This window comes from Camelus ferus, chromosome 2, assembly GCF_009834535.1.
Source record: "Camelus ferus isolate YT-003-E chromosome 2, BCGSAC_Cfer_1.0, whole genome shotgun sequence".
Taxonomy (NCBI): Eukaryota; Metazoa; Chordata; class Mammalia; order Artiodactyla; family Camelidae; genus Camelus; species Camelus ferus.
In genome coordinates, this window is record NC_045697.1 from 90,670,345 (window position 1) to 90,687,316 (window position 16,972).

Below are 16,972 nucleotides of genomic sequence, written 5' to 3' on the forward strand. Positions count from 1 at the left end.
CTGTCCCATGGTAATTAATCAGGATATGATAATAATTTTATGATTTTTTTTTGCCAGCATCTGAAAGATGATAGTAAAATTATTGAATGAATGAATTGAATGAGTTAATCTGAGGCCCAGGTACTGATCAAAGCTCTTTTTTCCTTCAGGGAGCTTCACTATTCAGAATGTTTTCCCACAGTCTGATGGTGACAGTTCCAAAGTGAAGGTTAAAGTTCGTATTAACATCCATGGAATCTTCAGTGTGGCTAGTGCATCAGTAATTGAGAAGCAGAACATAGACGGGGATCCCAGTGATGTTCCTATGGAGACAGAAACTTCTCTTAAGAATGAAAGCAAAGATGATGTGGTATGTAGAAATTGTATTTCCAGATTCCTCTAATTAATAATATATACAGTACCTTAATTGTAACTGGTACTTTAGTAGTTGAAAACATTAATACTGAGGTTTTACTCAGAAGTTATGCTGTTGGAATCAGTGTATAGACTTATAAAAATAAAAGCATTAAAGAATAATTCTATTTTGAATGCGCTGCATCTTTCACATTGTAACATACTTTTCAGAGGCTTGCATATATCTTCATAGCATTATATGGAAAATATGTATATGTGTCTGGAGTCATCTTTCCTAAATTCTTTTCATCTATTAAAAACATTTATTATTGCTAACTTTTTTGCTTACAGATAAACCAATTCAGAATAGTAAATTCTGAACTGTATACATATGTATTTTTAGATTGAAAATCCATGCTTAATAAAGAATTTTTCAGGACTTAGGGGATATCTGTGGCAGTTGACCAAAAGAATGTGTTATATTCAGTAACATAAAAACAGATTTTTGACAGTTTATTTCCTTATGAGTTATGTAACATTGCATTTACTCTCGGCAGCGTATAGATGAAGGAATCTTAGGAGAAAGTGATTATATTGAATTACATAAAGTTTTCATTTTTTTATGTATACTATTTGTAAGTTATTTTAATGGCTTTTGTTGGATTTTTTCAAATCACAATTGGATACCTGCCCTTGATTTTTCATATTTTTTTCATATATTTGTGCATGCTAAGAATGGATTTTCTTTTGTTAAATTTCAGTAGTTTCTCCCTTTTGTGAAAGTTGTCTTTTTGTCTGTTTTTTATTAAAAATCACTGTAAAATCTTTTCTTCCAGATTGATCAGAATTCTACCACTCCTCCTTAAAGTACTTCATTTAAGGACCATGGCATTTTCTTTCATTCTTCTCATGTATTATTTTGGCATTACATTCTCCTCTCCTTGAAGTGAAGGAAACACTGTCCTAATCTGTTAGTGAATCACAATAGTCAGTTTTTCTTAAATTAACGTTAAGAGTAATAGGTGAAAAGTTAATTTTCTTAATTGTAGTTCACAACTTTTGTCAGACATGTAAAGTTAATCCATTAAGATTTATTTTTATTAAAGTTGAAAGCACTCTGCCTTTTAGAAGGAGTTTTTAAAACAGTTTCACTCTTTACCTCTTTTTCTTAGGTCTCTGCCTAGACCTTTAGTTTCCTCTATGCACTGTTAGTGAATCCTGGGCACTAGAACCAAGAAGAACATGGCACCCATTTTCTACCTTTCCTAACATTTCTTATTTGCTGCTTCTGATTGTCTGTGGGCTTGAGAGCCAGTTAGCCAGTCCCTTAGGATGATTTCTGGATGTGGACTTAAAAGACTCTCCTGTGTAAAATGTATACATTTATAACATCTGCCTTGGCCACTCAGAGACTGCTTTGCTTACAAGAGTTTTTGGCTTACTAGAAAACATTTCCAAGTAGTTGGTGTTCAATATAAGGGATTTCTTCTAGATAAGTGAGATGTTCTTGAGTATTTCTTCTATAATTTATATAATCAAAGGACAAAGAAAGGTAACTGATGTTATGGATCATATATTTGGCATTGTTGGTAACCACATTGACATACAGTATCTCCTTTTAAACCCTTACTGTAGCTGGTGTAATAGGTGTTGAATAAATTAGTTTGTTTCCTTATCTTTGCTAAAAACGTAAGGGGTGATGTTGAATACCCTACTGTGTTGAAAACATCCTGTATACTGTATTGCTTAATGGTTCTTTCTAGAACTTTTTAATTCTGTATCTGGAAGTTTAAAAGGTGAAGGCTTTAAATATCATTATAAAGGAGTCTCTCCCTTCCCCACTCCCAATTTGTGAGCCAGTTCTAAGTAGAATCTGGAAGCTAATTGTTTAAGTTTTAATGGAGAAAATAAGAGGATAGTAAGGTTTTTTTACTCTCCCTTATTGCTGACATTGCTGGCTCTGAGGTAGATAAAGACACCCAGGCAGTGGGCAACAGTAGGAGTTACTTTTTCTTTGCACGGAAGTCAATTTATGAAAGATGATTTTATGGGTCTTATTTTTTTCACTAAAAATTAAGATAGCTTTGATTTTCCTGAAAAATCATAACATAGATTGCCAACTTTTCTTCAATACAGTGTAAGGATGTCTCAGACAATGGACACTTTTTCTAACTATTTATTAATATCTGGACATATTAAAAAGTTAACATGACAGACTTCATCACAAAACTAAGAATCAAAGAGACTATTCTGTTTATCATACTAATGTACCATGATTTAACTACTCTGCAAGTGTTGACCATTTCGGTTATTTATCTATTTATTTTTAAATTCAAAATATCTGATGACTTATTTAAATTCAAAATATCTGATTACTTCTATTACTAGAACAGGTACTGTTCTAGGCACTGAGGATACAATAGTAAGATAAAAAAGGTCGCTACCCTTCTGTAACTTATATTCTAATGGAAAAGGACAGGCAAGCAGCAACAAGATACCATATAAATATAAAGGAAACTAACAGCAGGGTATGCACAGTGGAAATTAAGTGATGAGGAAAGCCACCTGTGAGGAAGGAAGAGAAAGGCTAGCCTGAAAGATGAAAAGGCAGTTTGAGGGTAAGGAGTGGGTAGGTAGTTGTCCAGGCAGAAGGGATAACCAGTCCAATGGCCCTGAAGGCAGGATGCCCTTTTGTGTTATAACAAATACAAGGGTAGCTGATATACAAGATACAAGAGTGGAAAAAGGGAGCATGACAATAAAAAAACGAAGTTGAGAAGGTCAATAGGGACAAATCGGGTAAATTCGTATAGTTCATAATAATGATTCTGCATTGTATTCTTAAGTGCTTTTTATTTATTTAGCAAATAACTAGAGGCACCTAGATTGTGTGTTGTGTGTTTGGATATAGCGGTGAACAGAAAGAGTCTCAGCCCTCGTGGAGTTTTAAATAAATTAGAGAACCCAAGTTCTATGCACTAGAGGTACTTCCATTAACTTCCCCACTATTGATAATATTCCTATGGATCTCCTTAAAGTAATTTTAAAAGATTAATAAATTACTATCATACCAACTGTAAGATGTACAATTTTCCACTTATTAAAATACCTGAAATTGGGATGTGTCATGTAAATGACAATATATATTTACTGCTGCCTGTGGCAGTAACCATCGTCTGTACGTGTTTGAACTTGATTGTTATTCCTAATGGCATAAGTAGGCAATTGCAACCCCCTGACGTTAAACACATTGTTGAAGGACCGTTCAAGAAAGGAATACCAGTCCTGGTTGTCTGAAAACCATCCACTGACTCCTTCTGGTAAGATAAACATTATGATAAAACTTGTAGAACAGGTGTCAGTGGCTTATAAGAAAATATTAGAGACCATACTGGAGCAGTTTTTAAACAAATGGCTGGGTTATTAATGGTCTTGATGGACAGAGGACAATAATAATGTAGAAAAATTCAGACATCAACCACTGAATTAAGTGATTTAGAAGAGCTGGGTTCTAAATCTGAACTATATTACTTGGTTTATTTCTTTTACAGCTATGAATAGAAGAGTTCAGTAAGTATAAAATAAAAATGCTAAGTGATCAAGCATTTTGGCCTTTAATTGGCAGCACTGTTTTGTCAGTATTACATGAAATAGAGTTAATAATGTATTTTTGTCATCCTACATTACCCCAACTCAATCACTGTATCACTTTTTTCACCTCTTCATTATAGGCTTGGGTAAATTGTAGAGATGGAAGGTGGTAGGGTGCAGCACCTGGGGGTGGAATTCAGAAATAACTGACCTTGTAACGACAAAGAACACTGGTTTAAATTATCTTCTAACTTGTTTTTCTCTTTGGCACAAATAAGCGTTTATTCAAAATAGCCTTCTGAGCATTATATAAATGCTCAACTCCATATATATATGAGAGACCTAAATTACACTGATTGCTACATTCCAGGCTTTCTTCTTTTTAGGAGGATGGTCATGGATAAGATTAAGAAAAACCAGAAAATTCTAATACTTGTGATTGCTTGCCAAGTGGAGAGTCCATTTTGGCAGTCTATTGGTTGAAAGTTTGTCTTACAAAGTTTACAGCTTGACTGATACATTTCCTTTGAGTATTTTACTACATTGAAAAAAATAGAATTGAATTTATGTGTAATACATAAATTTTGGATCTTTTTCACTTTATTTTCCCACATTAAGTTCTTTATAAATATTTTTCATGTTGAGTTTAGTGTTCTTTTTGTAAGCTTGCTTTCATGAATCTTGGTTTGTGAATTTGATTTATGAACAGTTTTCCATTTATTTTGCCACAGGTGAATGAAACAAGATTTATTCACATAGCATCAAATAGGTCTTTTAATTTTACTTACTACCTGTTAATCTAATTATTTTTAGTTATTCTCATGTCAGAAACAATGAGCTTCTCCTTCACTATGTTCATACATTTCAAAACAGGCTTGAACTTTTAAGAGGCTGTTCATTACAAAAAGTAAAAAAAAAAGAAAGAAAAAGACACTATAAATATTCCCAATTACACATTTTCTTTCCAGGATAAAATGCAGGTTGACCAAGAAGAAGGAGGTCATCAAAAATGTCATGCTGAACACACTCCAGAAGAAGAAATTGATCATACAGGAACCAAAACAAAGGTTTGTTCTACTATTTCTGTGGCTGTATCTTTTTGAAGTTGATATTTTCAATTAATGTTTAGCTTTACAGTGCATACTTTTAATAAACTTGATATTTTTAATTATAGTGTTATGAAAATATAGAAATTATGTAACCAGAATAAATAAATTTTATGATTCATTATAGAGGATTTTTAAAAGAATGAACCCTAATAATATAAATAAAATTAATTTTGGCAGGAAAAAAGATGTTTTTCATTAACTTTTTTTCTCATTAAAATCATGTAATTTCATAGAAAATAGGAAATAGAATAACCCAAATGAAGAAAACTTAAATTAGCAATAATGTTGCATCTCAGAATTAACCACTATTAAGAATTTTGCTGCAACGCATAAAGTATTTTTTCTCTGTGCAGAAATATTTTTGAAAGTAAAATTTTAAATGATAAATGACTCTTACTGAGAGTCATCCTTATACTGAGATAGTCATTGCTGATAGAAGAGAAGGGGAGACACCCTGCCCCAGTCACCCAGTTGAATGTAGCTGCAGCTCTGAGCTCTCATCTTTGACAGATTTTTCTAACCTAAACAGAATTTAATTTGATGGTGATGGTTAGCTGTATAGATTTTTTTCAAAGGCTATATAAAGATTCAGTTGTAAATCCTAGGTGCTCAAGTAATACAAAACCTGAAACCTGTTTTTCTAATTTTTTAATTTTACTCAATATTTTTTGCTTATAATTGTTCAACAATTCTATTGAGATAGTTTACATATCATGCAATTCTCCCATGTAAGAGTGCAAGTCAAAAGTTTTTAATATATTCAGAGTTGTGCAGTCATTATCACAATTTGATAGCATTTTCATCTCTCCAGAAAGAAGCCCTGTACCCATTAGCAGTAACTCTCTATTTACCCCCAACCCTCCCCCTGCCAGCCTCAGGCAATCACTTATCTTTATAGATTTGCCTATTCCAGACATTTTTTAAAAACTCTTTTTCTCTTTTTTGAGGAGGAGGTAATTATGTTTATTAATTTATTCTTAATGGAGGTACTGGGGATTGAACCCAGGACCTCATGCATGCTAAGCACACACTCTACCACTGAGCTAAACCTCCCCCTGGGCATTTCATATAAATTTAGTCATACAATATGTGGTCCTTTATGACTGGCTTCTTTCACTAAGCATGTTTTCAAGGTTCATCCAGATTGTAGGATATATCAGTACTTCATTCCCTTTTGTGGCTGAGTAATACTGCATTGTATGGATGCATGCCACATTTTATTTATTCATCAGCTGATGGATGCTTGAATTGTCTCCACTTTTTGACTGTTATGAACAATCATATACAAGTTTTTGTGTGGATGTGTATTTTCATTTCCCTTGTGTATGTACCCAAGAATGGAATTACCAGGTCATGTGGTATCTCTTCTGTGTAACAACTGGAGGAACAGACCAACTGTTTTCCAAAATGGCTGCAGCATTTTGGAAAACAATTCCAAAATGCTGTCTTGTCAGCTGTGTATGAGGATTCCAGTTTCTCCATATTCTCACCAATTCTTATTTTCCTTTTTTTAAAATTATAGCCATGCTAGTGGGTATGAAGTGGCATCTTATTTGGTTTTAATTTGTATTTTCAGCCCAATGTTTTTTATGTAGAAAGATTCAGTGTATTACAGAGTATAAAATACTATCAGTATTAAAGTGGTATTTTTAAATAAAGTATAGTAGATTATAATATTTTTGATTCTACCTTGTTTCATCAGAAATTAGTCTCTTAAATCTATTTTTAAGCTAGTTTTAGAAATTTACACTTCTTGTGCATTTCTTTTGCAGCCTACTCCCTCAGATAAACAAGAGCGATTAAACCAGACCAGTAAAAAAGGAAAAGTCAAGAGTATTGATCTACCTATCCAGAGTAGCCTGTGTAGACAACTGGGCCAAGATCTTCTCAACAGCTACATTGAAAATGAGGTATACAAATCTGAGTTGATGTTGAATTAGGTGATAATTTGTTCTGAAAATTTTGTAGAGGTCAATGATTATCCCCCAAATTTGGGGAAACTAGTCTGTAATTCATAAGGGATTATTAAATAGATCATTGAACCACTGTATTTTGAACAAAATACTGCGCTGTATTGTCATGTACAGTGTAATTTCACCTTAGTTATATGAAAAACATGAAATGTCTCCACTGTAGAGAAAGGCCACTCCAACACTAATGATTCTTACCCCTTTTTATTGTATCGTTAACAGTAGCACCCAGCAGACATCATATAGGGAAGTATTACCAGCCTCCCTCTTCTAATTTGTTGTCCTTAAAGATTAAGGTTCTAGGCAGAATATTTTCTGACTTCATTCAGTACTTTTAAGAATTGTTGTCATTCTTGAAATTTTCTTTACATATCTACATGTTTAATTTTACAGTTGCTTAAGAAAAAGTTTGGTTTCTTTACCAATAGTTGTATAAAAAGTAATCTATTTTTATTTTAAAATTTACATTTCTAATAGTTGCTAATTTCTATAGACTTGACTGGCATTAAAGAAGGTCAGTTTTCTTTGAAGTGGCCCACATTCCCCAACTGCTGCACATTATTCTAGGAGTTCCTTCAAGAGATTGTGAACAGTGCTTTCTCTCTCTAGTACCTACTTATATCACCTTTTCATTAATTAAATGATGCATTTATGTGAAGAAAGCATTTCTAGAGATCCTGAGTAATTCTGAATTTGTATGATTTGAAACTAATTTTCCCAAAGGAATGAATTGTGGGGAAGCACAGGTATGACAAATTTTGTGTGTAAAATAAGATTTTTTTCTTAAGTTTTTTAATGTCTATTTTAAATTCACAAATGTCAGTGCTCTGTAGTGTTATGTTGTAAAATACACTGTTTTTGTTCAAGTACAAATTTTGTTCTCTATTATAATCAGACTCTTTCTTTGTTCTTGGTTTAACAATAATAATTTTTGCCAACATCTTTAAATACTTTGATATTTTACTTAATCTTCAAAAAACTATGAATTGTAAATACTGTTAGAGATCTACATTTTATAGATAAGGAAACAGGCACAAGGTAGGCTGAATTACCCAAGGTCAGAGAGTAACCTTTTGTGTTAGAGCCAGATAGTCTGTCTCCAGAGCTCAGGATCACAACACTATACTGTAGCCCTTCCCAGAGCTAACATTTATTCAGCACCAGTTAGGTGTCAAGCACTATACTAAATATTTTAATATGAGTTATGTCAATCTTACTAACAGCCATACGAGATAGAAGTATGCTCTTTAGGAATAACAAAACTGAGGTTTAGGGAGGTCAGGTGACTTTGCTGCAATCTCAAAGCTAGTGAATAAATGGGGAACCTAAGATTCTAGCCCTAGTATGTACAATGACTATATGCTTTTTTTAAATAAAAATTTTTGAGATGTAATTCACACACCATACAATTCACCAATTTAAACTGTTCAGAAGGTTTTGCTATATTACATTATTAATTTTTAGAATTGTGGTAAAATATATGTAACAAAATTTGCCATTTTGATAAATTCTAAGTGTACAATAATTTCATGACATTAATTATATTCACAATGTTGTGTAACCATCACCAGTATTTCCAAAACTTTTTCATCACCCCAAATAGAAGCTCTATAACCATTAAGTAACAACTCATCATTCCTCCTTTCCCTTAACCCCCAATAAACTCTAATCTACTTTGTCTCTGTGAATTTACCTGTTCTAGATAACCCATATAAATATAATCGTGTATTATTTGTCCTTTTGTGTCTGGCTTATTTCACTTAGCATGTTTTCAAGGTTCATCCATTCTATAACATCTATCAGAACTTTATTTTTATAGAATAATATTCCACTTATATATATATATATACACACACACACACATTTTATTTATCCATTCATCTGTTAATGGACAAGTGAGTTGTTTTCTGCCTTTTAGCTGTTATGCATAACGCTGCAGTGAACATGGGCGTACAAATATCTGTTTGAATCCCTGCTTTCAGTTTTTTGGTTATATACCTAGGAGTGATATTGCTGGGTCATATTGTAGTTCTTTGTCTAGCTTTTTTAGGAAACACCAAACTTCTTCCTAAGAGCTGCAGTATTTTACATCCCCAACAGCAATATTCAAATTCTCCACATCCTCACCAACACATATGTGTGAAGTGCTGTTTCTTTGTAGTTTTGGTTTACATTTCCCGAATGTTTTCATGGTTACTAATCTGAAATTTTTTTAATAGGGGAAGATGATAATGCAGGATAAGTTAGAGAAAGAAAGAAATGATGCAAAGAATGCTGTTGAAGAATATGTATATGATTTTAGAGACAAGCTTGGCACTGTCTATGAAAAATTCATCACTCAAGAAGTAAGTCTACATTGCAAACTGACTATAACTCATTAATAAAAAGAAGTAAGTCTAAATTTCATAGTTTTTAGAACTATTTAAATGTTTGCCTGAGAATGCTAATACAAATATGTAAATAAATGTACCAGATATGCTACTGTTAATCTTTTGAGCACATTCAGGAATGGTTATCAGTTATTTCTCCAAATTACAGAAGTCTGGGAAAACATGTTAATAAATAAAGTCAGAAAACCTTAAAATTTAATTTTTTTATACTTGAAAAACATTCTGTCCTTCTGTGATGACTTTTATTTCTAAGGCCAGAGCATTTTCAATGACTGTCTCTTAAATCTTTTACTAGGACTTGAATAAACTGTCTGCAATATTGGAAGACACAGAAAATTGGCTTTATGAAGAAGGAGAGGACCAACCTAAACAAATTTATGTGGATAAGCTTCAAGAACTAAAGGTAAATTTCCTAAAGTCCATATTTGGACAAAAAATTGAATACAACATTAAGGTGTCCTAAAAATTATGGTGTAAGAGCACAGTGAATGTTTTTGACAAACATATAAGAAATGACCAAGGCAAATATGTGTAAGAAGAAATGTTCTCTCTGCATTTTGGGAGGTGAGTAATGCTACATGATAAAATGAAATTAAACAATGTATAATCATATTTGTCTTGATACTCAGATATAAGATATTTAGTAGATGACTGGAATGTTAATATTACTTTTATACAAACCATGTATTTCTTAGATGTCATTAAGAAGTGATTTGTCAGTCTGACCCCTTACCCAGCAGAAGAGTCACCCTTCCTCTGCTTCTCTCCCCCTTCACTGATTTAAATAGACTAAATGCAATATGCTATCCTGGAACAGAAAGAGACGAAATCTGAATAAAGTCTGGAGTTCAGTTAATAGTAATGTACTACTGTTGATTTGGGGTTGTGACAAATATTCTATGATGGTATGTTAGCATTAGAGAAAAGTGATAAAAGGTGCCTGGCTCTCTGTTGTTTCCTTTGTAACTTTTCTGAAAATCAAATATTATTCTAAATCAAGCTGATTTTAAATCTGTAAAGAATTTGACAGAAAATATGTATTTTTCTAAAGTATCTCCCTCCTCAAAGTTATAGAGGCTGTTTTTAAATTTAGAAATTCCCTGTTCCAGGCACCTGGGGCAAGGGGTCAAAGCGCTTTCGTTTTTGTTTTTTAGACACTATACTTACAATACAGTTTCTAATCTAGTGAACAAATATAACAAATAATATTCAGTAGATATAAAGATCAGGAAATCCCAGTAATCATGTTGCTTGTAGAGAGTTACATGCATTTCAAGCATTTGAAACCAAGTTTCAAATACATGAATTCTGCATGCAATATAGTTCTTATGGTTTTCTCATTTTAATAGTTTTATAAACTTTTAACACCCAGCTTTGAAGGAATTAAAGTTTTTACTTTGGACTTGAGAGAAATCAAGAGGTAACCCTAATGAATGAGAGAAGGATGTAAGTCATGGGGTTAGGCATCTCTATGTAGGACTGAGTAAGCAAATAACCACTGGAACTCATCTTCATGAAGGAAAATAAGAGGGGACATTTTAATCTGGGCAGCTTTCTTTGCTATTCGTCATCCTGTAAGGGTCCATTAGAAGTTGTTTTCTGTTAATAACTTTTTATTTTAAAAAATTTCTTATGTTAACAGAAATATGGGCAGCCTATTCAAATGAGGTACATGGAACATGAAGAGAGACCAAAAGCTTTAAACGACTTGGGAAAAAAAATCCAACTTGTCATGAAAGTGATAGAAGCTTACAGAAACAAGGTATTGAATTTATAAAGTCAGCTGGTGATGGTAGTATGTATGTAGTACACAGAGAGGGTAGGGTAAGTCTAAAAGTTCTCAACTGCAAAGCCATAGCAGTTGTTGCTATCAAATTCTAGAGACATTGGGCACCAAACTTAAAACTTTTTTTCTTTATTGGAAAGCTATCAGGAAAGGATACTGTTAACTTAAAATACATTGCAAATAAGTGGTTTCAATCTTTTAAAATTCCATAAAACCATATTATAAACTAATCCAGTGACCAAATTCATTGTTTTCTTCTTAGGGTTTCTTTATTGATACAGTGAGAGGTTTCCTGGACCTCTTTTAATCTACAGCCCTTGTTGAAACTGGACTCTGCTAGCCTTTGTTTTGTCCCTTTGGCCTCTTTGTACTCCAATCTGCTAGTCATCTGTAACCTCCATTCCCTTTTTTCTTTTATATATGTGCTCAAGTCTATTTTAGTACCCTTAACCTTTCTACTGTTTTTAAGCCTGACATATTTAGTTCTATAAATGATATCTCCATTTGGATGTAACAGTAAGATTTGAGAAAATTAAGCTGATCTTTTTTTTCCTTTAAACCAGAGGTTAGCAGACTTTCTTTAAATGAACAAATATTTTAGAATCTGCAGGCTTTTCCATCTCTATACAACTATTTGTCTCTGCCACTATAACACAAAAGCAACCATACACTGTGTAAATGATGGGCATGGCTGTGTTCCAACATAACTTTATTAAAAATCTCAGACAGCGGATTGAATTTGGCCTGCAGGACAACTTTGCTGACTTCTATTCTAAGTAAATATTCACTATAATCCCTCCATTTTTTATCATTGATATTAAAACTGCATCAGTGGGCTGGAGAGGCCAGCACTGCAAAGATTTAGGTAGGATATTATCATAGCTTTGTCAAGCAGTAAATTTTAAGCATTTTGCATGGATTATCTCACTTTATTCTCACAAGGATATATTGTTTAAAAAACTGCAGTGCTTAAATAAGGAACTTGTCAAGGATTACACAGGTAGTAAAGGATATGGCCAGGGTTAAAACCTAAGCAGTCTGAAATCAACATACAAACTTAACTATACTGCTTTTCACTACATAGTGTGAAAAGTGGTTACATATTTTAGAAATACTTGCACAATTTGTAAAATAAAGATTGTAGTCCAGCCAACCTAAAAGAGTAATCCAGGTACTAACCATGAATTTGCCTGGCAATGTCAGTGTCCAAATTGTCCATATAAATACAAATAGAATGTAAGGATACTAAAAAAGTAAGAAGGAGCAAGTAGACGAATGAAAATACCAAGAATATTTCAAATCTGGTATTGGAGGATCTAGGTACAACTACTGTGGCCCAGTGATCCCAGGCTGTAGCAGTCTTCTTGAGGATGCAGGTTTAAAATATTATTTAAAATAAGACAAGACTTCACTTATGCACGAGGATTTTGAGTTTTTATTTTGTTCCAGGCTCTCTTCAAGGTACTGAAACTACAGCATCAAACAAAACCTTGAATCTGTTTGTCCAGTATGCTTCAGTTCGGAAAGGTAGACAGTAAATGAGCTACTGTAAAGTAGTCAGATGGTGATAAAAAGCTGTGGGAAAAGTTAAGGAACTGCCAGAGGTGGAGATTTGTCAGAAGAGCAGACTAAGGGCAGATGTCATCTTTGACATCATGTGAGGGGAGAACTAAAGGAGAGGTGACGGCTCAAGGTGTATGATAACTTTAAAAAGAATGTTCGAGAAAAAGGGAATAGCAGTTGCAAAAATCTGAAGAAGAGAATGTGTTGGAGTAACAGTAGGAAGCCAGCATGGCTTAAAACAGTGAGGGTGGGGTTATCAGTTGCCACATCATAAAGGGCCTAGTGGTCCATTATAAAAGTTTGGCTATAACACTGAAATAAGAATCCATTGGATGCATTTGAGCATGGAAGTTATGTGATTTAACTTATTCTTTAAAGGATATGGAAGTAGAGAGACTAGTTAATATATTGGAATAATACAAGCAAGAAATGATGGAGCCCTGAGCCTGGATAGTGGAGGAAGAAGTCATTGGATTTTTGCTGCATGTATTTTGAAGGCAGAGCTAATAAGCTTCACTGATAGATTTTATGTAAATATAACAAAAAGAGGAGTCAAAATGACTCCAAGAATCTAGGCCTGGAAGGATGAAGTTGCCATTTACAGCGATGGGGAAAACATGGAAGAGTAGGTGGGGAAGTAATGTTGAGTTTGAAACACAGGTAGTCATTTCAGATTTTACAAATAGGAATTCAAGTTGGATGTTGGATATAGAGTTGGGAATTCATATAAGAGGTTCAGGCTGGAGAATATTTAAAAGCATGTAGATAGAGGGATGAATGGGGAAGAAATCCTCTTTCTCTGTGTTGCATTGTCATTTCTTTCTGCGTTTGTGGCTACCAGTCTAAATCATGACTTCTTAGATTGTCTCCTACATGTGACAGCTGCAGTTCTCTTTTTCAGACAAATTTTATTACGTAATTCTCCTTATCAACTTAACCATATCTGTTGTATGGTCAGATTTTCTGTCTAGCTTGCTACATGGCTGCTTACTTTATTTCTCTCTACTCCCTAATAAATTTAATTCCATGCAGCAGCCTTCTTGTGTAAGTACTACTTTTCCCTTTAGTATTTTCCACCAGTCATTGTTTTCCAAACCTGACTTCTTCAGAAAGCCTTTCCTTATAAAAACCCACACTGACTTTTTTCTTCCCAGTTTCTTTAGTTCTGTGTAATTTGTAAATGGCTTCTTCACATGGGTATTGAGGTATACACTCAATAATTTCTACTTAAAAGATTTAGATTCTTATCAATAAATTGGTGCTTACTGAAAAATCGGTTATGGGTTTTTTTTTTTTTTTTTCCTTCCTAATAGGATGAAAGATACGATCATTTGGATCCTGGTGAAATGGAAAAAGTAGAAAAATATATCAGTGAAGCCATGAGTTGGCTGAATAGTAAGATGAATGCACAGAACAAACTAAGTCTCACTCAAGATCCTGTGGTGAAAGTTTCAGAAATAGTTGCAAAGTCTAAGGTAAAAAACTATAAAATTCTCTTTTTTGTGGATTCAATCACAAATTTTTTAATGGGAGCCATACTTTGAGAAATAATCAATTTGCAGAAGAACTTAGAAAAACAGGAATTTGAGGCTAGTCTTAGTTTGGAAAAAAAAGATTCTAGATGGAACATCTTTGTTCATTGATTTTTATTAGTCTCAGACACAAGGCTTTTTTTAGATTTTAAGTGTAATACTGAATGAATAAAGCAATGCAAAACTCTGTCAAATGTCTGACTTAACAAGACTAGATAAGACTTCTCAGTCTCTACTGTAAAACTGCAGTGTATGTTTGTCTTTGACATAGTTTGAAATGTGTAAAATTCCATGGTAAAATCTTACTTCTGAGATAAATTTTCCAGTTTGCAAAACGTTATTACTGAAAATGTCAAAGGTTAGATAAAATACCATGAAAAACATGAGCACAAACTTTATAATAAAGATCAGTATCTAAGTAGAAAAATGAGTAAAGACACTGGATAAACAATTGACATGTCCAATAAATACATTAAAAGGTATTCAACCTCACTAATCTAAGAAATGCAGATCTCTTTTTTCACCCATCTGATTGGATTGTTTACATTTATAATCTTTGCCTTAACTGCCAAGGGTGTGAAGATGGCTGCTCTCCCTAAGCAACTTGGTTAAATTTGTTACAATTCTCCTGGGAATATGTATAGAAATTTAGAGTGAATATAACCTTTAACACAGAAATCACAATACTGAGAAGTCATCTTAATTTGACTGTTGCACAAGTATATGTATATAAATACCCTTGCTTATGATAGCAAAAACCTGACAACCTAAATACCTATCAGTAAAAGACCAGATAAATAAGTTGATGCATATATAGCACATTGCAACAGTTAAATATAGTATTTAAGATACAGAGATATATCTATTTAGATATAAGGATTTATACAACATACTGAGTGAACAAGGAAAGATTACAGAATCAAAAAATTGTCTCACTATATAAATTAGCATGTTTCATACATTTATGTTTGGATATATGTGTATGCATGGACATAAATCTAGAAGGATGTTCACCAAAATGTTAATAGTGTTAATTTATGGAGATGGAATTTCAAGTGATTTTTTTTTTTTAATCTAGTTCAATATGTTTGTAGGTATTTGGTCTATTTTTAAAACAAGAACAAGTTTTGGGCTTCTTTTAAGTTGAAGTGTAGTTGATTTACAAGATTATATTAGTTCCAGGTGTACAATATAGTGAATGGTTCAATATTTTTTATATATTAATACTCCATTTAAAGTAATTATAAAATATTGGCTATGTTCCCTGTGCTGTACCATATGTCCTTGCAGCTTACTTATTTGATACATAGTAGTTTGTACCTCTTAGTCCTCTACCCCTATCGTGCTATTCCCTTCCTTCCATCTTCCCACTGGTAACCACTAGTTTGTTCTCTATATCTGTGAGTCTGTTTCTTTTTTGTTATATTCACTCATTTATTTTTTAGATTCCACATACAAGTATAATATACAGTTTCGTCTTTCTCTGTAAGCATAGTAACTTCCAGGTCCATCCATGTTGTTGCTAATGGTAAATTTTCATCCCTTTTCATGGCTGAGTAGTATTCCATTGTGTGTGTTGCTTCCATATCTTGGCAATTGTAAATAATGCTGCTGAGAACACTGGGGTGCATGTATCTTATCGAATTAGTATTTTCATTTTTTTCCAGATATTTACCCAGGGATGGAATTGGTAGATCATATGGTAGTTCTGTTTTTAGCTTTTGAGGAGCCTTCATCCTGTTTTTCATAGTGGCTGCATCAATGTGCATTCCCACCAAAAGTGTACCTAGGGTTTCCTTTTCTCCATATACTCGCTAATACTTGTTATTTGCAGTCTTTTTGATGATAGCCATTCTGACAGGTGTGAAATGGTATTGCACTGTGATTTTGATTTGCATTCTCTGATGATTAATGATGTTGGGCATCTTTTCATGCATCAAAACAGGTCTTTTTTTAATAAAAGAAAACAGTAAGATATTTTCTTTTTGAGAGAGTTTAGCAAAGAGGCTGTAATAATTTACTCTCAATAGATGAGCTACAGCATGTGGTAAGAACATTTTGCTGTGAAAACATTCCCCAAGTATGTTATTCCCTATTTTTCCATCTATCCCAGTTTCTGTCTCACTGGTCTTGAAAGAATTTAGTAGCATTATGAAACAGACTTTTATTTCTGTGTTGAAAAAGGATATAGAAAATATATTTCTTCTAAATTAAATGTTGCATTTACTTTCATGAGTTATTTTTCCTTCAACAGAAAAGGTTACTCAGCTATTTTCAGAAAGTAAATAAACTTCATGTGTATATTTATATATACTTATTAAAAGTTATTTTCATGTTTATGTTGAGAAATTTCAATTTATGAAATAGGTATTATTTGACATAATTGTCATAAAAGACATAATTTAGGCATAATTTAAAGGAATGAATTAGAAATTATTCCTGCCAAAATAAATATTTAAATTATGACAAAATTCTTAGGAACAGTAGATACAAAGCATATTCTTAAAAGATTGGGCTGGCCCAGAAGATAAATCCTTCATTAAGGTTTTGAAGAAATAGTTTATCTTGCTAAGTTAACATGAACTCAGGAATGTGGAATTAATGTGGAAATTTAAAAAGTTTAATGTGGACTTTAGAAAATTAATGGGAACTTGTTATGTAATATTTTTAATATAATCAATTTTCTTCATGTCTTTAG

General features: G+C 32.9%; 1 protein-coding gene across 1 annotated transcript in view; it reads left to right on the forward strand.

Moving 5' to 3' along the window:
- The window catches only part of HSPA4L (heat shock protein family A (Hsp70) member 4 like), a 49,180-nt gene that overhangs the window by 26,501 nt on the left and 5,707 nt on the right, over positions 1-16,972 (forward strand). The window contains exons 12-18 of the mRNA XM_032463211.1: positions 150-349; positions 4,893-4,991; positions 6,806-6,943; positions 9,223-9,348; positions 9,689-9,796; positions 11,036-11,155; positions 14,056-14,217. Coding sequence (XP_032319102.1) covers positions 150-349; positions 4,893-4,991; positions 6,806-6,943; positions 9,223-9,348; positions 9,689-9,796; positions 11,036-11,155; positions 14,056-14,217 — 953 coding nt within the window. The remainder of the gene's footprint in view (positions 1-149; positions 350-4,892; positions 4,992-6,805; positions 6,944-9,222; positions 9,349-9,688; positions 9,797-11,035; positions 11,156-14,055; positions 14,218-16,972) is intronic.